The following is a 22,673-nucleotide window of genomic DNA, read 5'->3' as shown; positions in this document are numbered from 1 at the left end:
CTCCTAATCTAGTGGTTCTTCCATTACTCTGTGCCCAGGATTCCAGTAGACATGGAAGTCCTCCTTTGGAGGCACCTCTTCGTCCCTCTCATTTCATTAAACTGGGAGAACTCTGACCTTATTGCCAAGGCCTGCTGACTGAAGATCTTATCTTCAGCAGAAGGAAGCCATGCAGGGAATGTAGAGTACTTGAGGTTTCCTTGCATTCTACTCTTTGGTTGCAGAGCAGGAATGTTGTCAGGTGGGCTGTGGATGGGAGAGGCCTGGGGAAGTTCTTAGTTCAAAGAATACTGGGGCTCAGAGGTTGAGAGAGGCACCTCCTATTCCAATGAAAATAGAGTTGGGCTCCTCTAAGGGAAGCTACTAGAACTTGCTTATACACGTTTGGCCATTGAAACCCCCTCGTATACTAGAGAAGTCATAGTTAATAGGGACAGCACATATTTCACTGCACTCTTGTGAGCCTTGTACAAATGTCTAAGCCAAGTATTGAGGCTCCATCGAGGGTGAGTCAACATTAAAAAAAATCATTACGGTTAAGGATTTATTAATTGTTCTTTGAGGTGAGAATCCAACAACCTAGAGACTTCCTTTTGGCTACTTATGTAATCTTGGGCAAGTCATTTGACCTCTCTGAGCCTAATTTTATTTATTTATAAAATGTGCATGATAACATATACCTTACAAAAGTGTTGAAAGAATTCAGTAAAGCAATGCATGTGAAAATACGTAATAAACTTTAAGAATTATGTATTTATTAATTTTCATTTGTACATATTTATTTACTCCATAAAGCATTTACTGAATATTTGCTTTATGCCACAACTTGTGGTAAGAACTATATGAAAGATTCAGTCCCATGCAAGCACTCAGACATTAAAATCATACATAAATGTAAGAGACTATACTTTCCATTGGGTACATGTAAGTCAGTCTTGTGGTGCTGACAGGAACCTGTGTTAAAATGATAGTGAGGAAGGAAGGGTGGTATCATTGTATCAATTTTAAATATGGTGAATTAGATGTGGAGATAGAAAAGAGGCAGTTATACCAATCCTAAAAAGAACCCTATGAGATAGGTAATATTATTTCCTTTTTACTGGTGAGGAATTTGAGGCTCAAAGAGTTTAAATAAGTTTTGCAGGGTTGTGCTACCAACATTTGGGTAGACGAGGTTAGAATCTTTTGATTCTAAAACCTAAACCTGTGCTTTCTGTGCTACAATGCCACGGCAGAGCTCAAGTTAGGCACTAGGGCCCCTTGTCATGTTTCTAGCCTCTGGGGCCTTACAGCCCTTGATGGGAGGCTGGCTGGTGATGGCCGGTTCCTGGAAGGCCTAGAAGCTGCATGTGTGAGAAGCTGGCCACAGGAAATAGAACCTTGACTTCACTATGTGCCTGCGTTGTGGTTACAAAACTATGAATGGAATCAAGTCCATTAGGGTGGCTAATGCAGTGTGGTCAGGAAGGCCTCATTTCCTGCCCCAGGGAGTATAAATCTTTAGTGGAGCTGGCAAGGTGTTTTCGGTCTTTGTGAGAGAGTGCTTATTGGGGGTTATCCAGCTGGGAAGAGCAGAGTTATTGTCTGTCACATGTAGGAAGATTAGCATGTTAGTGCGGGGAAGTCTTCCAGTTATAGATCCAACAATTATTTTTCAAACCCATTTTTAGAGGGAATGTGTGTATTAGAAGGAATAGACTGGAAGAGGCTTTGGAGTCATATAGACCTGTGGGCATTGATTATGACCTTGGGCAATTTTATTGTGTCTTAGTCTCAATTTCCTTACCTGAAAATGCAGATAATGATTTTTACTTGGTAGAGTTGTTGTTAGGTTTTCCTGAGATAGTGTAAGTAGAGCACTTAAGATAGCACCTGGCACACAGTAGGCATTCGATAAACAGTAATGGTGGGAGGGTGGTTGGTTTCTGCTGATGTTGTCATTCTTGCTGCTCTGTGCCAGGTCGTCACCAAATGCAGTTATTACTATGATTAGCATTTTCATTGTTGTCTTACTGTATTCTTTAAATTTATAACTTTTGTATGAGTAACACATTGGCCACACTATGTCATTTAGTCCTCAAAACAGTCCTGTGAGGAGGGGAATGAGGGTTGGGATTATTATCCTCAGTGTATTGATAAAGAGACCGGATCTCAGAGAGCTTGTGATTGGTCAGGGTCAGTAAGTGACAGACTCAGCCCCAGAGCTTAGGTCCTCAGTTCAAGTTCAGTTCTTTTTCTGTTATAGGAGTGCTATCTGTTGGCCTGAATAGGAGAGATCTGATTAGGTGAAGGGCATCTAGCCTAAACCGTAGTTAGTTAGTAGCTATTGAAAAGGACTCTTGGTGTCCTGCCATCACCTCTATGTTTTCCTCTGCCTGCCTCTCTTCTCCCTTGCTGCCATCAGCAATGACCTCTGTGAGATTCATAAGCACTGTCCCATCTTCCAGGATGGCCTAAGGAACTACAAAGGCACTCCTTTGGCTCCAGATCTTAATATGTGTTATGAGGGCTTACTATACTTAATGTAATAGTCTTTAGATCAGTGTTTTGCTCTTCAGACATTAGAAAAAGCTAATCGTCAACTGTTATAGATAGCTGCACCCAGACCAGAAGCCTAACCTGATAGGAGACACCACTCCAAAGCAATTTTTTCTCACTTGGGGTAGGAAATGGAGGTGGTTAAAATATTTAAAAGAATCATTTCTATTCTTATTGATCAACTGGATCTCTGCAGAAGACTGTCCATACTTGAAAAAATAATAGAGTCAGGAGTATTTTCCATAAAAATTTGAATTATTCATCCTTTACACTTCTTGCTGCTTCTGGAAAGACTAATTTAGTTGTTCTGTTGGTTGTTCATGTTTTTGTCTGTTAAGCAGGAAAAAGAAAATATCTCTAAGAATAAATGTTTAGCAAATAATTTAAAGTCTACTCCTATGGGATAGAGTAGCCTACTGGTGATGCTTTTTGTGGTTTAAAAACAAAGTACTTATCAACCCACTGAATTCTCTCTTTCACTCTTCATTTCCACAAACATTATTTGAGCACCCACTGTGTGTCAGGCCCTGTGCTTGGCACCAGGGATTCTGAGCTTTCAAATGAGCTCTCAAGCTTCTAGAGATACACACCCTAACTAATCATCATACTAGGCCGTATAGGGTAGGTTCCATAAGAGAGATATAAATATGGTCTTATGGGGCCTTAAAGAAGGAAAAACTCCATCTGATTTGGAGAATGGAGTTTCTTGAGTCCTGATACAAAGTATAAGTAGCTTTTGAACATGTGAAAATGATGCAAAATGTTCCAAATGTAGAGAAAATCAGATCATGGAGTATATGAAGGAATGTAGTGGGAAGTAAGATAGGGGTCAGATCATGAGAACTTTGAAAGTTGGGCTGAGGAATATTTCTAGGCAAGCAGGAGCCATTTATGGTTTGGTTTTGGTTTTTTTTGGTGAGGAAGAGTAGCCCTGAGCTAACATCTGTTGTAAATCCTCCTCTTTTTGCTGAGGAAGATTGGCCCTGGCCTAACATCTATGCCCATCTTCCTCTACTTTATACGTGGGATGCCGCCACAGCATGGCTTGAGAAGCGGTGCATAGGTCCACACCTGGGATCCAAACGTGTGAATTCTGGGCTGCCGAAGTGGAGCGCACGAACTTAACCACTACACCACTGGGCCAGCCCCAGCCATTTATGTTTTTGAGCAGGGTAGAGTGTTATCAAATGTGTACTGTGGGGAAGATTAATCTGTCTGTGTGCAGGATAAATTGGCGTCACTTTTGAGGGTTCTAATCCTGACTTTGCTACTGAATAGCTGTGTGCAAGTCACATATCCTCTCTGAATCACAGTTTCTTTATCTGTCAAAAGGAGTCAATAGTATTACTTAACTCATAAGATGTCTCTGAGGATTAAATGAAATAAACTTGAGAATACCTTACGTAGTACCTGACACACAGAAGAAATGGATGCAAAAGTGCATTGGAGACTAACGTATACTTTATATTACGTGGAAATTCGTTTACTTCTATAGACAAAAAGCCTATCAAGATCTTTTTTCACATATAAACATTAGGGATCTCATTCCCTGTTTCTCTTTTAACCTGGTCAACTTTGATTTATCTTTCCGAACCAAGTTCGAAAAGTCATCTCCCCCTTTATGAAGCCTCTCTACATTGCCAGTTTAAAAGAAGTCTTGCCCTATTTTGTGTTTCTGTAGCACTTTGTATGGACTTTTGTTATAGCGCTCCTCTTAAAAATATTGTGATTTTTAAAAAGTATTTTTCTAATATAAATATTTTATTTAGTAGCAAGTTTGATCCTCAGACTTTGATGCACATCAGAATCTCCTGGAGGACTCATTAAAACACAGGGTTTCTGATTCAGTAGGTCTGGGTGGGGCCTGAAAAATTTCATTTCCAACAAGTTCCCAGATGATGTTGATGCTGCTGGTCCAAGGACCTCACATTGAGTACCACTGGTCTATATTAATAAATTGTGAATTCCTCAAGGGCTAAGACTGTCTTATTCATCTCTGTCTCCTTAGTGTTTAAAGTCTGGTACTTAGTGCTTAGTAAATGTTGAGTGACTCTGGTTGCACATTGAATGTACTCTGCTTTCAGGTGGCCATTAAGCAGATGAACCTTCAGCAGCAGCCGAAGAAAGAGCTGATTATTAACGAGATCCTGGTCATGAGGGAAAACAAGAACCCAAATATTGTGAACTACTTGGACAGGTATGAAGTGATAGGTTCCGTCAGAGAGATGGGGCTTTTGGGACTGATGGAAGCTGTTAGAGGAGAAGCAACATGAGCACTCAGAACTGCCTCCATTTAAGCATCTTCTATGATGCTTAGCTCTCTGACTCTGACCCTGTGTTCTGCTAGACATCTCTGATTACTGTGCAATCTTTCTGGGTTAAGCTGAACCCTACTACCCTGTAGCTTCTAACAGCTGGTCCTAGTACTGTTTGTTCTGCCTCAGGGAAGCCCTTAATCCCATTTGCCTGAGTCAAACATGTAGGTCTTGAAATCATTCTGCATCCCAAATCTTTTCTTATCTTGCTTACCCTCCTGAATAACTTCTGGTTTGTTTGTATTCTCTTAAAATGTGACACTCAGTAGTTTCATTTGAGATTTGACCAGTATGGAGAGAGTGAGACTCCTCCTTTGTTCTGAACTCAACACAACTTAATGATTTCATCCATTGTTTTATTTTTTAGGAGGTCTTTTTCATTGTTGACCCCTAGTAAGTTTGTAGTCAATTAAAATCTCTGATTCTTTTTTACATGAGCTTGGCTTAAACTGGTAATGTAGAACTTTTTAGTTATCTTCATTAAATTCTATTTCGATTATTTCAGCCCATCAGAATTCTGTTCTTCAACATAATAGTGGTTGTAGCTAACATCTGTGTTATGCTTTACTTTGTACCAAGCACTTTCATTAACAGTATCTCATTGTGAGATAGGGTTTATTATCTATATTTTACAGATGAAGAAACTGAGGTTCATAGAAGTTAATAACTTGTCCAAGACCAGTAAGCCAGTAAGTAGCAAATGAGGGTTTTGGATTTGAATATTCCTAGCACCAACATCCATGCCCTTTCCATCATATCATATTTTTTTCTGCCATATCGGAAACAAGATAAGTGAGTGATTTGTATTCTGGGAATGAGATTAGAAGATTTATAAATTTGTTTATTGATCATGCCTTTGCTGGTGTTTCCAGAGGCTTTTACTGTGGAATCAGAAGTAAGTAAGGCTCAGTCCCTGCCCTCAAATAGTTCCCAGGCTGGTATGGAGAAAAGGACAGAAGTGGGTGCCTATTAACCTGAGCATTCAGTGAAGGTATTGCAATTGAGAGTCTGTGGTTTTTGTGAGTTGTCCCAGAGGAGAACTCCATCCGTATTTGTTCTTCTCCAAATGTGTGATGCTCTGAGGCTTAACCTTGAGATGTGATTTTTGAAGGTACCTTGGTACAGTGTGTAGCCACAAAGTGTTTGAGTCAACCTGAGTCTGGTCTTGCATTGTCAGTGACATATTGGGCCTAGATAGAGGGGCTCTGCTTTGTCAGTGTCCAGAGGTGGTCTCTTGGACCTCATATTTCTTCCCCTAATCACTCCAAGTTGACAGATGTCTTCTTGATGTGCTGGATCAGAGGCCATAAATGTGCATTCTTTGTCAGGGAGGGAGTAGGCTCATGCCAGTGGAGGGTTTTTTATCCAGTCCTGAATTCTCTTTTGGTCCAAATCCCCCTAGTCTTCTCTCTCAAAAGAGATTGTTGAAGAAAGACTTAATCTGTCATATTTTTTCTTCATAGACATTAAAAAACTACAAGATGTTCAATTATAAAGAATGCAGAATCTTATGGAAAGAGTACTAGATTGATTCATAGTCAAGAGAATAGGATTCAAATCTTACCCTTTGCTTGAGACCATTTGTTTTTTTGCAACAGTCTCCCCATCTGCCTAGCAGTAGTCCCAATATCAGGATGAAGATAAGATGACATACTACACAGCTCAAGCCATTCTAATCTAGCTTCTTTGTCTAAAGCTAGCAGGACAGTCTGTGGGGCTCTGGGCTATCCTTGTTTTTATTGTCTTATTCTATAGCTGAGGAAGCTGACCAGACAGGCTAAGTGACCTTTTTATTTATCACATAACAGGGCTGAGTGATCCAATCCCTGAATGAAACTATCAGTTCTAACTCACGTCAGCCCCATAATGTCTCTAAGGATACAGTACTAAATGGCAGCCCTTGGCTTACCAGAAGAGGCTTTGGCTCTGTAGCCCTTCCTGAGTTCATTCCATTGCTAGAGTCAGAGACACACTCAAAATGGAGATCATTGTCAGCATAATGACTATGGCTTTACAGCTTTTAAATGGCTTTTATAGCCATTATCTCATTTAATATTTACAATTATCTTTCATTTTACATGTTGATTTATTTAAATATTGGCATCTACTGTGCTGGACTCTGGGGATAGAGTCTTGAACAAGACCCAGAACTGGATCTTGTTCTCATAGTCTCATGGATCTCAGATCTAGTAGAACTCTCAAGGAGGTTTAGTGACTTTCCCTAATGTTGGTAACATGGACTCCAAATCCCATCTTTGTCAAATGTTTGGGTGCTCTCTGCTTTTGGAGGTGTGGGAATCATGCCTAATTTTAGGAAGTATTACTTTGTGTTGTGATGAAATATAATTTTATTATATCTTCAACCTAGTGATCTTAGTTCTGCCCTTTGGGACTTCACAGAACAGCCTGCTTTGTTTTCTCCAGACAAATCCTTAAGAGATGTCAAGTTAGTGATTCTGTCCCCCAGATTCTGCTTTTCCCCAGAAAAAAGAACCCTAGACTCTTCCAGAGCTGATGAAAATGCAGGTTCACTCTGCATATACGCTTAGCCTTAGAAACCCAGTGCTTATGGCTCAATGTACTCTATTCTTTCTCATCCTTTGTCTATACTTCCTACAGTTACCTCGTGGGAGATGAGCTGTGGGTTGTCATGGAATACTTGGCTGGAGGCTCTTTGACAGACGTGGTGACGGAAACGTGCATGGATGAAGGCCAGATTGCAGCTGTGTGCCGTGAGGTAAGGCCAGTGGCCAACTAGCCTTGAGCAGAAAGTGACCTCCAAATCAGTAGTTTTGAAAATTCTGCACCTGATAGGATCTTAGCCTGGGCACTGTGGAGGTGGGAGAAATTAGTTGAACTCTCCTGTCATTCTCATATTACAGCTGTTTTGAAATTTCTATCACCATGATTTTTTCTTTAAAGATAACTTTATTCCAATTATGAAATTACATACCCTTTGTAGAAAAATTAAAGAGTACCAAAAATATATATATATTAAAAAATCACTCATAATTTCAACCCTTAAAGATTACTACTATAAACACTTTGTAATATTTTCCTTTATCTCTTTTATATGGATATATATTTTAAACATATTTTTATTCTGCTTTCCTGCTTTCTTCATGTGCTATGAAGGAAATAAAGCAGAATAAGAGTAGTGACAGAGAAGGTACTATTTCAGACAGAGAAGTCAGGGAAGGTTTTGCCATAGATTTGAATAAAGATCTGAACGATATGAAAAAGCAAGCCAAGCAAAAATCTAGGGTAAAAATACTTCCAGGCAAAAGAAATAGAAAACAAAGCTTAAATAGGTATTCTTCTTTCTCCTCATTACTGTTAAATGTCTAAAGTCTGAAATATGCTAGTGTAGGAAGAGGAAAAAAAGCCTCCACAAGAAGCAGTGTCTTCAGGGGATAGCCACATTTTCATTAGAGCAAGAAGATGAAGGGAATATTCAGAGAAGTTGAGGATATTGGGTATTTTGCTGATAAAAAACTGAAACTTTCCAATAGCCCAGTAATAGAAAAGTTTGGGAATTAGGGAAGGAGTAGAAGATGGGTGATGAGAAGATTAGGTTCAGAGTTTTATGGGGATGAATATAATAGTATGATTGAGGTTTGATGATGCAAGATATGGAGGCATACAGATCAAATTATGTATATTTAATCAATATTAGGAAAAAGTAAAATCGTGTGAAATCAATACTGTCCTAGAAAATATCACTTTTGCATTAAAAACCCTGGGATCTAGAACACACACACGTAGGTTAATGGAATTAACACAGGCCTGGGATTCTTAGGAGATCTGACTTATTTTCTTTGCTGTACCACTAATGCAGTATTTCTCAATTTTTTTTCATCGTCTCCCCTTTCCTCCACCAAGGAGCCTTTTAAGACATTTTTTCCTCATCACATTACCCCCATGAAATTTAAGACCGTAGATATACTGTACATCTGTTTATGTACCATCACCCTTTGGAAAGCCACAAACCATTGTAGTATCTAAGATGTTTTTCACTCACCCCAGGAACAGACTTTCACTGGTTGAGAATACATGCATATATATGCTTGGGGAAATCAATTTGCTTCAAATTATTTATCTTTAAAATGGGAACTACAGGGGCCTGCCCCCATGGCCTAGTGGTTAAGTTCCACACGCTCTGCTTTGGCAGCCTGGGTTCATGAGTTTAGATCCCAGGCGCGGACCTACACCACTCATCAGCCATGCTGTGGCAGCGACCCATATACAAAATAGAGGAAGATTTGCACAGATGTTAGCTCAGGGCAAATCTTCCTCAAGCAAAAAAAGGAGGAAGATTGGTAACAGATGTGAACTCAGGGCGAATCTTCCTCACCAAAACAATGAATAAATAAAATGGGAACTGCAATATTCACACTGTATATATACCTTATAGGTGCCATATGGATCAAAAAGAACTTGGAAAAAATTGTAAATATTACATAAATGGGTAGATTACTATTGTCCTTAAGTTCTAATAGAAATCATCCCCCCCTTTAAAAATAGCTTTATTCAGATGTAATTCACACACCATATAATTCACCATTTAAAGTATATAATTTAATGGTTTTTAGTATATTGAGTTGTACAACCATCACCATAATCAACTTTAGAACATTTTCATTACCCCCAAAAGAAACTCCATACCCATTAGCAGTCACTCCCCACCAACCCCACTTCCCGACCCTCCCAGCCCTATGCAACCACTAATCTGTTTTCTGTCTCTATAGATTTGCTTGTTCCAGACATTTCATATAAATGGAATCATACAATATGTGCTCGTTTGTGACTGGTTTCTTGCACTTAGCATAATGTTTTTAAGGTTCATCCGTGTTAGCACAAATCAGTACTTTATTCCTTTTATTAGCAAATAAGATTCCATTTATTTATCTGTTCACCAATTGATGGACATTTGGGTCGTTTCCATTTTTTGGCTGTTATGAATAATGCTCTGAACGTTCATGTACAAGTTTTTAGACGTATATTTTCATTTCTCTTGGGTATATGCCTATGGGTATATGCCTAGGAGTGGAACTTCTGGTCCTATACAATTCTATGCTTAACATTTTGAAGAATGGCCAAACGGTTTTCCAAAGTGGCTATACCATTTTATATTCATGCCAGCAAAGTAATAGGGTTCCAATTTCCAGAAATCATCCTTTTTGATCATAACTTTTGACATCTAGAGGCCAGGGTCTCCAGCCTCCTAAGGAAAGCAACTCTTACTTTTTCAGGGAAAAGCCAGTTCTGGATATTGGTTTCTTCTTAATTTAGCCATTGGTATGTTCTTAGAAAGTGAAGTATTAATTTGAGAACATTTAAATAGTATTTTCCAATTGGTTTGCATCTTTAGTGTTTTTCAGTTAGTAGAAGCTTCTAAAAATTTTAGCTTTGGAAGGGCCGGCCCCGTGGTGTAGCGGTTAAGTGCGCGTGCTCTGCTGCTGGCAGCCTGGGTTTGGATCCCGGGCGCGCACCCACGGCCTGCTTGTCAGGCCATGCTGTGGTGGCGTCCCACATAAAGTGGAGGAAGATCGGCACGGGTGTTAGCTCAGGGCCAGTCTTCCTCAGCAAAAAGAGGAGGATGGGCAAGGATGTTAGCTCAGGGCTGATCTTCCTCACAAAAAATTAATAAATAAATAAATAAAAATAAAAGAAAATGGTTAATTTAAAAAAAAAATTTAGCTTTGGGTTGTGGACTTAAACTAGTAGATTTAGTAGCAAACTTGAGATTATCTTTTCCGATCCTCACATTTTAAAGACAGGAAAGCAGTAGCCCAGAGAGAGTAAGTGATTTGTCTAGAATGATGTTGTCAGTCAGGTAGTGGCAGAACCGGCATTTTCATAGTTCCATTCAGTCTGTGGTATTCATCCAGCTGCTAAGTATAGGTGTTTTCCAAGGTAATTTTCTTTCTCCTCTTCTATGTCATTTGCCAGTTCCAACCATTCCTATAACTTAAAAAAAATAATCACCTCTTCACAAATGACTTATAAATATTTATCTCAAGTCCAGACCTCTGTATAGAATTTAAGACTCCTATGTCCACTTGCCTACTGGACATTTGTCTGCAAGTGGTCATAGGTATATAAAATTCAACATACCCAAAATAATACAAATTATCTCCTCACCAAAATAAGATTATTCCTAACTTCACTGCTTCTGATATCACTTCCATATGTCTAGTTTCCCAAATATGACTCTTATTTGTCACTTCCCTCTAGTTTTATCATTACCAAATGCTTTCCATTTTTCTTCAGTAGTTTTTCTTAGGCCTCAGGTTTTTTTGGTCAAGGATCTAATGTTCTGTAAAAAACTTCAAAATACATTGGAGGAACTCCTGTACTTAGAACTATTATAAGGTATAATAAGGTACCAGCAGGGAGTGTTAAAAGAATGCTGAGACAGGAGACTAGGTTCTAGACCTGCCTCGGCCAATAATTTGGAGGAAGTCCTTTTACTCACTGGGGCCTCACTTGATCACAAAATGAAGAAGTTGGATTAGTTGATTTTCTGTATATCTTTGTATTATATGTCCTTTTTTTCTCCCTCTGCCCCCACCACTTCGATAGTGCCTGCAAGCTTTGGAGTTTCTGCATTCAAACCAGGTCATTCACAGAGACATCAAGAGTGACAACATCCTGTTGGGAATGGATGGCTCTGTCAAGCTAAGTGAGTAGGAGTGATAATACTTCTCTTCCCTGTGGGACCCTGTCTCCTGTGGGATGCTAATCATATAATAGTAGCTACAAGACTCACCAAAGGGTCTTTATTTATTTTCTGGGATATGCAGTCTCTTTATATGTTTCAGCACTATATAGGGTGTCATTTCTTTTTTTTTTCCATTCATTTATACATTCAGCCAAAAAAATTTACTGCAAGCCCACTAGGTCCTGTGCTAGGTCCTGTGGTGGGCACTGAGGAAACTTTTGCCTGTCTTCAAATAATTCTCAGTCTAGTATGGGAGACATGAAATACATAATTAGAAAAAAGAGTTTAGTGTAATTTCTCTCATTCAGTCATTCATTCAGCAGACTTTTATTAAACGTCTTTTTTATGCCAGGCCCTCTGGGAATAAAAAAACGAGTAAGAAGACATAGTCCTTCCTATCAAAGGCCTCATAATTTAAACGAACATATAGTTGCACTAACACATTATATTATGTGAATGAACTGCAGGCAGAACACTTTGTTCAAGAGTGTAAGGACCAGTAGTCCAGACAAACAGGTTGCGTCACAGCTTTTGGGAAGACTTAGCAGTCTCTGTCCTGGGGCACAGGATGAGGAACTGATAAAAGTAGGGCACTGCCTAGTTGTAGGTGATTAGAGTTTAAGTCTGGGACTCATGCCTGGAGAATAAACAAAGACCTAGTTGCCAGATTCTGGTGGGTATGGGAATGGTTTTCAAGAAGAAAGCAGAATTGGGGCAAGTAATCAAGGCCAAAATGGGCAGCTTGGACATTAATGCCTAGTCCTTCTGGTTTGAGGAGGGGTAGGAAGCCAGAGATGATGTGTCTTATGTTCCTCCTACTTCTCTTCAAGGTTGAACAGGGAACAGCCTAACACCTGGACATGAAGGTGGCAGTTATGTGACTCCAGCTTTGGAGAGACAAGGGATTGCAGTGGCCGGGAGCCAGGCAGAGCTTGACATCTAGGAATAGGCACACAGTCGATGCTTATGGAAGGAGTACCCTAAATGTAAATCTTTTTCTTCTTTTCTTTTCTTTTTCTAGCTGATTTTGGATTCTGTGCCCAGATCACCCCAGAGCAGAGCAAACGGAGCACCATGGTGGGAACCCCGTACTGGATGGCGCCAGAGGTTGTGACGCGGAAGGCCTATGGGCCCAAGGTTGACATCTGGTCCCTGGGCATCATGGCCATTGAAATGATTGAAGGGGAACCCCCATACCTCAATGAAAACCCTCTGAGAGTGAGTGTTACTAGTCCCATTTCAAGATGTGTGGGCTGTTGTCTTGAGTCCCAGGAAATGGGACTCAGGCTATTCTCTATAGCTTTCAACTTGGATCTCTCTTTTCTGGATAGAACTAGGCACTATTGAATTTAAAGTATAAGTGCTCAAAGAAAAGGAATATTAGCTCATTCGTTTATTCAGTGATTATTTGAGTTCCTGGCACGTGCAAGAAACTATTCTAATGATAATAAAACAAAATAATACATAATAACAGAAGGTAAGTGTTGTGAAAAAAAGCAGAGTAAGGGGCTTAAGAGAGTAATGGGGGAAGGAGGGAGAAGTGTGCTATTTTATTTAAGGTAGAGAAGGAAGTCCTGTCTTCTAAGTTAATTGAGCAGAAACCTGAAGAAAGTAAAGGAGCAAGCCATGAGATTAATCTGATGCAAGAATTTTCTAGGTATCAAGTGTAACAAAGGACTTGATTTGAGAACATGCTGCTTGTATCCTAGGGGAAATCAAGGAGGCCAGTGTCCCTGAAGTGAGTGAGCAGGGTGGAGAATAGACAAGGTCAGAGAACTAGCAGGGGCCAGATCAGGTAAGACCCTGTGGTCAATTTGAGAATGGGGCTTTTATTCTGCAAGATTGAAAGCCATTGGAGGATTTTGGGCTGAGAAGTATTATGATCTGATTTATATTACAAATGAATCATTTTGGCTGCTTTTATGGAAAACAGACTGAGATACTGTTGTAATTGTTCAGATAAGAGTGGTGGCTTGAACTATATTGGTAGGAGTGGAAGTGAAGAATGGTTGGTCTCAGGAAATATCTTGAATGTACAGCTGACAAGGTGAATTGGATATCAGAGAAAGAGGAATCAACAGTGACTACAAGATTTTGGGCCTTAATTGCTGAAAAATTCAGTTGCCATTTACTGAGAAGTTTGAAAAGGAAGTAAAGTGGGATAATAGAGTTGGTTTTGAATGTGTTAATTTGAAATGTTTATTAGACATCCAAGTGGAGATGTTGAATAGAGTTAGGCATGAGTCCAGAGTTCAAGGGTGAGAGATCAGGACTATAAATATAAATTTATTAGTAGGTAGTATATAGTTGGTTCATTTAAAAATCAGAACTAGATGATAAATGAGATCACTCATCTAGGGAGTGAGGTTTGAGTACTGAGGCATGGGGTACTTTCGTGTTTACAGGTTGGAGGAACTAGCAAAGTAGACCAAGGAGTGGCCTTCCTAGGAGGAGGAGAACTGAGAGAAGTGTCTCCCGCAGGCCAAGAGAACAGAATATTTTGAGAAGGAGGGTGGATCTCTGTGTCAGATGTGACTGATAGGTTGTATAAGACTGAGAAATAAACATTAGATTTGCCAGTGTGGAGGTTATTGATGACCTTGATAATCAGTATCAGCAGAGTGATGGGAATGAAAACCTAATTAGACTAAATTCACCAGAGTGGGAGAAGAGGTTGAGATGGCATGTATAATCTGTTTTTTGTTGTTGTTGTTTTTAAAGTAGTTTTGCTGTTAAGGGAACAGAGAAATGGAGCAGTGTCTTGAAGGGGAGTTGAGGGAGGGTTTTTTTTTTTTTTTAAGATGCTATTATACACGTCTGTGTGCTGATGGGAACGATCTGGTGGAGAGGAGGAAAATGGTCACGTACAAGAGAGAAGTGACTTCTGTAGGAATGATGTTCTTAAGTAGATGAGAGGGGTTGGATCAATAAGGAACATTAGATTAGAGTATGGATAATTTATCATTTGTAATAGAAGAGGGAAAGCAGAGTATATGAATGCAGATGCAAGTAGTTGGTAATTTTGGTCATGGGCAAATGTGAGAGTTATTTTGATTGCTTTTATTTTCTCCTTTATTTCAACCTCCCATCCAGTGTAGGAATTCCCTGTGTGTTGTTGCTGATAGACAATCATCTAATCTTAACTGGTTACCTCTCTTGGATAGCTCTGATTATTGGAAAGTGCTTCAGTGTACCAAACTGAAACTACCTTCTGTAGTTTGTTCCCAGTTTTGTTCTCTGAATCCACATACCACTCATCTTGCCCCGCCTTAGAATGGCCTTGAAAATGATGATCAGTGGGGTATGATAGAAATAAGACTGGGATTAGAGTCAGAGGACATGAGCTCGTATGAACAGCATGATCACAGGCATATCTCTTTATGTTTTTGGACTTTATCTGTGAAATGGGGATGCTAATTCTTGCCCTGCCTATTATCCAGAGTTACTCTGGTCATTACATAATTGTTTGTGTAAGCACTTTGTGAATTAAAGTGCTGATTGCTTGAAAAGGACTGTTTTTCTTTACCTTTCCCCAGAGATGCTTTATGTTTGGGGACCAGGGAGGCAACAGTGAAACAGGTTGCTGCTTTACAGAACACTTCCTTTTTCTTTTTTTGAGGAAGAGTAGCCCTGAGCTAACATGTGTTGCCAATCCTCCTCTTATTTGCTGAGGAAGAGTGGCCCTGGGTTAACATCCGTGCCCATCTTCCTCTACTTTATGTGGGACGCCGCCACAGCATGGCTTGATAAGTGGTGCATAGGTCCATACCGGAACTTGAACCTGCGAACCCCAGGCTGCCAAAGCGGAGCGCACAGACTTAACCGCTGCACCACCGGGCGGGCCCACAAAACACTTGCTTTTCATATTCGTCTCCTGCTGGAAGAGATCAGTTCTTAGATGACTGAGGTGAAGGCACCAGGAATAATTTTCCTCCAGCAAATGGGCAGATGCGTTAACTCATCAGGCTGATGAGTAATAAACCCTTTAGATCTGTAATCAAGAATAATAATAAACCCTTGGGTCTGTAACACACTTCATAAGTTTACAAAGTGCTTTCCTATATATTATCTTGTTTTATTTTTACAGACATGTGAGATAGGCACTATTATCATCCCTATTTTACAGATGAGGAAATTGGAAGTTCACTGGCTTGCACGTGGTCACATGGCCTCTAAATGCTAAACCTGATCCTTAGGTCATATTCTTTCCAGTATACCAGTGCTGCCTCTTTGTGGCCTAGAGGCATAAAGCAGCTGACCATATTTTTAGAGGGCATGTCTGGGGACCAAGAGAGAACTCCCAGCTGGAGCCTAAGGTCATTCTCCATTTGTATTGCCAGGCCTTGTACCTCATTGCCACCAATGGGACCCCAGAGCTTCAGAACCCAGAGAAGCTGTCAGCTATCTTCCGGGACTTTCTGAACCGCTGTCTTGAGATGGATGTGGAGAAGAGAGGTTCAGCTAAAGAGCTGCTGCAGGTAACTGTCCCTATGCAGGGAAACACCTAATTTGAGGAATCACTAAACCAAGGCTTTTTTGCTTCATTTTTGCCTGTGAGGAATCGGTTATTATAGAAACTAGGCTTCTCTCCTACTACTTCCCACGTTCAACCTATATTCCTAGTTCCCTAACCTTCTTCATCCTTGGACCTTTGCTCATGTTATTCCCCTTAGGCTCTTCCTCAGCTTATTGTTTTATTTTTTATTTTTTTAATTTAATTTATTTATTTATTTATTTCCCCCAAAGCCCCAGTAGATAGTTGTATGTCATAGCTGCACATCCTTCTAGTTGCTGTATGTGGGACACGGCCTCAGCATGGCCGGAGAAGCGGTGCGTCGGTGCGTGCCCGGGATCCAAACCCTGGCCGCCAGCATCGGAGTGCACGCACTTAACCGCTAAGCCACGGGGCCGGCCCCTTCCTCAGCTTATTAAAACTATACATTCTCGTAGGCTCAGCTTAAAAATCTACTTTCTGAGCTCCTATTGAGCTTTGCCTATATTTTTCTTTCTTTTTCTTTTTTTTTTTTTGCCGAGAAAGATTCGCCCTGAGCTAACATCTGTTGCCCATCTTTGTCTTTTTTGCATGAGGAAGATTTGCCCAGAGCTAACATCTGTGACAGTTTTCCTCTATTTTGTATGTAGGTCGACACCACAACATGGCCGCTGATGAGTGGTGTAGGTCCGTGCCTGGGAACTGAACCCGGCCCACCAAAGTGGAGTGTGCCAAACTTAACCACTAGGCCACCAAGCTGGCCCCAGCCTGTATCTTTCTTTAGCACTTCTTTTATTCTGCCTGAATTAGTCTGGCAGAGTTTGAGTCTTGGTGAGAAGAAATGCAAATCTCTGACGTGCAAATCTTACACAAATTATATTTTACTGGGATAAGTTCAAAAGATCCATTTTCAGTAAAGGATATCAGAGGACGTAAGTTTAGAGGATAATGAATGCAGCTTTTCAAGGCTTCCCAATTTTGTCATTGGAAACCCTCCCAAATGGTGGCAATGGTATTTCTGCTAGTTTGGAGTGAGATTCTGCCAGTTGTGGGGAAGCCTGGAGTTGGGAGTTTACCAAGCCTCTCATACTCCCACCCGCTCAGTCCTGAAATTACAGCATAATTATTTCATATGGTTGCAAAAACTGCCTTTAGCAGGCCACATTATTTGTATTTAACATTTATGTTTCAGGTACAATTTCTTCTAACTAGTGTCATTTTACTACGTTGCCTATTGGTGATCTAATAATAAGTATCACATGCAACTCTCTGACAGTGATTAATCTGTAGGCATGCACAGTCAGTTACTTTTGTATTAAGAGGCCCAAGAGCAACTGAGCAGGGCAGGGCAGGACCTACTACACTGCCATGCATTGAAGTTAGTTATGAACAACTCTGTCTTTCCCACTAGATTATATTCTCTATCTCATTAATCTCTGGGTCTCCTCTTATACCTTAGACATGACTTAGAATAGATATTCAGAAAATATTTATTGAATTGAATGGAATTGCTTAAAGTATTTACCTTCATTGAAATGTTACCCTCTGTGACATATTAGCAACTCTTTGTAATTGGGGTTACTGATTACAGAGCACTGGTATATTAGATATGAGATCGGGGTTCTGCCAAGTGTAACCCATTAGTCTCTAGGATCCTTTGGGACTAAAAACTGCTTATAACATTCAGTCCAATATAGGATCCCTTTGCCTTTCACATGAGGTTTGTTCTGGAAACCCTAGACAGTGGGAAATATGCAAATACTATGTTAAGCCTGTGATTGGTGAGTTTATTGTTGTTAATTAGGTATCAAATTATAGTTCTTGAAAGATTAGTGCTCTCTAGAGTTTTCTTCCTGGTATAATAATATAACTAATAATAAATGTATTGTATTAAATCTTTACCACATTCTAGGCACTAAGCACTTTATATTTTTTTAAATCTATTCTTCATAACAACCCTGTGAGTTATAGATTCTGTTCTTGCCATTTTTACAGGTGAGGAAACTGAGGTTTCAAGTGTGTAGTAACTTTTCCATGATTACATAGCCAATAAGCGGTGGATCCAGGATTTCAGCCTATGTCTATTTGGCTCTCAAATGTGTATGCTCTTGGCCACTGCTCTTTTGGCTCAAAGAGTGTTAAAACTGGAAGGGCCTTAGGGCTTGTGTAGTCTGCTTTGTTCATTATACAGAGAAGGAAGCTGAGACCTCCCATTTGGGTGTTGGATCACACTGCTTTCTCAGCTCAGAGGGGAGTTGTAGAAACATGTGATCTGAGAACATTGTCTCTTTAACTTGTTACTGTACGTTGTAAGTATTCAAAACCATGACTTTTAGAATCTTTTTTTTTTTTTTTTGTGAGGAAGATCAGCCCTGAGCTAACATCCATGCCAATCCTCCTCTTTTTGCTGAGGAAGACTGGCCCTGAGCTAACATGTATTGCCAATCCTCCTCCTTTTTTCTTTTTCCCCTTCTTCTCCCCAAAGCCCCAGTAGATAGTTGTATGTCATAGTTGCACATCCTTCTAGTTGCTGTATGTGGGACGTGGCCTCAGCATGGCGGGAGAAGCGGTGCGTCGGTGCGCACCCGGGGTCTGAACCTGGGCCGCCAGTAGCAGAGTGCGCGCACTTAACTGCTAAGCCACGGGGCCGGCCCCTAGAATCTTAAATCATGCAAGTTTCACATTTATTTCTCCTGTGAGAACACATATATGGAAAGAAATACATAGGATGTTATGTTAGAATTCGTATCTTCATGATTTAGCCGAGATCTTTTATTCCTTTCATAGTAATAGTAACTTCTTATTCTCAGTACCTCTTTATATCCTGTCTGTGTCCAAAAAGAAGTTGAAGCAACTTCCAGCAAAGAATATGTGTATATATGTCTATATGTGTGTATGTCTATACACATATACAATACGATTAATAAAGACTTATAAGGATAGCAGAAGAATCAAATATGCTAATAATTTGAGTTTAATCATTTTGTTTAAACATCAAATTTGCTTCTCAGTTTCCTGGTAGCCAGGACAGAAAAGGAAATGTGATAGTTCCTATATTTCTTATCAAATGAAAGAAACATTCCACATCCTCAAGACACAAAGCTTTTTCACTACTAAATGTAAGAAAAATCATTTTTAGTTAAGAGGCTCTGAGTTACACAAAGAATTGTTTTCCATAATAGTTTTACTCAAAACATAGATGCAGTTTTCATATGGTGTTTTCTCCAAAATGGTCTTCCTTAATAGTTGTGGGTATGGCCGAAAGTACAGCCCAGTGAAAGTGATTTGGGAAAGAACCAAGCTATTGAAGTCCCTAGTGGATTAATTAGCTTACTGGATTCAACGAATGAACAACAAATTCCTAGATCAGTACTCCTGAAGTGCAGAATTGCAATATACCATTGGGTCATAATCAATCAGTACCTTCCTCCAGAGGTAATTATTATTCTGATTATCATCATAGTTTAGTCTTGCCTAATATAAAATGGAATCATACAATATGAACTCTCTTGTGTCTGGCTTCTTTCACTCAACATAATGTCTGTGGGATTCATCCTGTTGTCAGTGTATCAATTATTTATTCTTTTTTATTGCTGTGTAATTTTCTGTATAGTATTATATGAATATAACATTATTTGTTTCATTCTCTTGGACATTTGGGTTCTTTTCAATTATGACTATTATAATAAGTAAAGCTGCTATGAACATTCTTGCATGTGGATACACAAACTCATTTCTCTTGGAAATATACCTAGGAGTGGAATTACTGGGATATAGGCTAGATGTGTGTTTAGCTGTAGGTACATACAGTTGTCCTCCCTTATCCACAGGGGATATGTTCCAAGACCCCCAGTGGATGCCTGAAACCACAGATAGTACCAAACTCTATATTTACTATGTTTTTTCCTATACATACATACCTATGATAAAGTTTAATTTGTAAATTAGGCACAGTAAGGGGTTAAAAACAACAACTAATAATAAAATAGAACAGTTATAACAATATACTGTAATAAAAGTTACCAAAGATTTTAGCAACCTCAGCGTACGATTTTTTTTCTTTCCCTATTAAGTCAAGAACTTTCACCTTTTCACTTAAAGGAAGTGCTTTACGGCTTCTCTTTGGCATATCCGAATTGCCAGCATCACTACTCTTATGCTGTGGGGCTATTATTAAGTGAAATAAGGGTTACTTGAACACAAGCATTGTGATACCCTTGCAGTCGATCTGATGACCGAGACAGCTACTAAGTGACTAATTGGTGGGTAGCGTATACAGGGTGGATATGCTGGACAAAGGGATGATTCATGTCCCAGGTGGTTTGGAACGAGATTTCATCATGCTACTCACAACAGTACACAATTTAAAACTTACAAATTGTTTATTTCTAGAATTTTCCATTTAATATTTTCAGACTGCAGTTGACTGTGGGTAACTGAACTCTCAGAAAGCAAAACCATGGATAAGGGGGGACTACTGTACTGCCAAACAGTTTTCCAAAATGGTTCATTATCTTTTAAAGATGTCCTTTAGGGACCGGCCCCGTGGCGTAGCAGTTAAATGCACGAGCTCTGCTGCTGGCGGCCTGGGTTCGGATCCCGGGCGCACACCGATGCACCACTTGTCAGGCCGTGCTGTGACGACGTCCCATATAAAGTGCAGGAAGATGGGCACAGATGTTAGCCCAGGGCCAGTCCTCCTCAGCAAAAAGAGGACAATTGGCATGGATGTTAGCTCAGGGCTGATCTTCCTCACGAAAAAAAAAAAAAAAGACGTCCTTTAATTTGGGGATGGTCTGAAGACCACCTTGTGCAAACGTGGATGCCCTTAACATCTTGTAATGGTTGCTGAGGAAGAATGGCAAATAGTCATGTGTCTTTTGCTCCTTTTCTCCTTTCTAGCATCAGTTTCTGAAGATTGCCAAGCCCCTCTCCAGCCTCACTCCACTGATTGCTGCAGCAAAGGAGGCAACCAAGAACAATCACTAAAATCACGCTCACCCCAGCCTCACTGTGCCAAGCCTTCTGTGAAATAAACGCTCATTTCAGAAACTCCAACCCCTGATGCCCTCTCTTCTTTGCCCTGCTCTTCCCATTTCCTGGTGTAGCGCTCTCAAGACTTCGGTCCTTGAATACTGTGTGTCCAGCATTGAAGAACTGCAACTGACTAATCAGATAATGGCCATTTCTAAATAAGGAGCTTCCTCCCGATGGTGGATGTGAGGGTGGTTTATGATCAAGGGCTTATACGAATAAACCCTTGGACTCCTATTTCTACATAGCAAAATCTGCTCCACCCCATATTCCCCCACCAATCAGTTCTTGACTGTATAAGTTTTTGGCTTTATAACATTATCGATTTGTAATTGGTTGAGATTTCTTTAGTGCTTGCTTTTCTGTGACTGAATTGCCCAAACACCTTATTGTACTGAGAATTGGAACAGCTTGAGGAATGCCGTGGGGATTGATAATCTGCCAGGGACATGAAATGGCCCATCTTCCTGGAACATGACTTTGGCGCAGCTGATCCTCATGTGGGAGAGAGAGCTACCACGTTTTTCTTTGTGTGTGCTTCTAGCAGCTGTTTGGGAGGATCGTGACCCAGTAGTGTTCTCTATGCTATTTCTTGTGAAATGCTCTTGGCTATGTAGCAGCTTTTGACTCCCTACATCCCCTAGGCTGCTGCCCCCATTCTGTCCTTGTTTATAGCATTGAGAGGTTTCCTAGGGCACATGCTGGTTGAGAGCAGTGTGAGAAGTCAGAAAAAAAAATGTAGCTGCTTTTAGGACAAGGCTGGGCATCAGCATCTGTCCAGCTATACCTATGTGATGTTTTAAGAACTCAGCCTCTTTTTCCATCTGGGATAAGGAGCTGAAAGATTAACTCAGATCTGATGGCCTGAATCTTTGGGTCAAAGGGAGGGATCTCCAAATTTGAGACTACATGTTAGTTTTGGATGGATTTGGCTGTCTGAGGTGATACTCTGCCCGCTGTGAGGGGACCCTGTTTTTACAGTGCATGGCCAAGCTCTCTGCAAATGGAAATGCTTGCACTGGGGGCTGGGGATGTTTGCTACCTCCTGCTATCTTTGTGGTTTTGGTCCTCCCACTATGGTAGGACCCCTGGCCAGCATTGTGGCTTGTCATGTCAGCCCCATTCGCTACTTTGTTATGCTCTGAGGTACCACTACCTCTGCAGCACAAGTTTTATTTCCTTCAATAAAAGGAGATGAAAATATTCTACTTGGAGTATGCCTTTCTTTCTTCCTTTCCTTTTTCCTTTCTTTCTTTTCTAATTTTTTATTTTGAAATAATATCAAACTTAAGAAAACAAATAAATATACATGTATTATATAAAATATATATATATTTCTCTTCCTGAACCACTTGAGATGTAAGTTGCAGATAAGATGCCCCTTTACCACTATATACTTCAATGTGTATTCTTCTTAACAATTTTATTTTAAATATAAATTAAGAGAAATGGGCCAAAAATGTTTGTATATTATAAGATATTGGCTCAGGCAGTTATGGAGGCTGAGAAGTCCATGAACTGCATCTGGAGATCCATGAAAGCCAGTGGTGTAGTTTGAAGGCCTGAGAGC

General features: G+C 40.1%; 1 protein-coding gene across 5 annotated transcripts in view; it reads left to right on the top strand.

Annotated features, from left to right (window-relative positions):
* The window catches only part of PAK1 (p21 (RAC1) activated kinase 1), a 134,443-nt gene extending 112,135 nt beyond the window's left edge, over positions 1-22,308 (top strand). For all 5 annotated transcript variants that reach the window (XM_087433492.1, XM_087433491.1, XM_014790355.2 and 2 more), the window contains 6 exons: positions 4,623-4,735; positions 7,473-7,590; positions 11,439-11,538; positions 12,599-12,795; positions 15,918-16,055; positions 20,972-22,308. In XM_087433492.1, coding sequence (XP_087289618.1) covers positions 4,623-4,735; positions 7,473-7,590; positions 11,439-11,538; positions 12,599-12,795; positions 15,918-16,055; positions 20,972-21,058 — 753 coding nt within the window. In that variant the 3' untranslated portion in view covers positions 21,059-22,308. The remainder of the gene's footprint in view (positions 1-4,622; positions 4,736-7,472; positions 7,591-11,438; positions 11,539-12,598; positions 12,796-15,917; positions 16,056-20,971) is intronic.
* The last annotated feature ends 365 nt before the right edge of the window (positions 22,309-22,673 follow it).

The sequence above is a fragment of the Ceratotherium simum genome, chromosome 7, assembly GCF_057802395.1.
Source record: "Ceratotherium simum simum isolate JZ-2026a chromosome 7, ASM5780239v1, whole genome shotgun sequence".
NCBI classification, from domain to species: Eukaryota; Metazoa; Chordata; class Mammalia; order Perissodactyla; family Rhinocerotidae; genus Ceratotherium; species Ceratotherium simum.
This window is presented reverse-complemented; position numbering and strand designations above follow the sequence as displayed.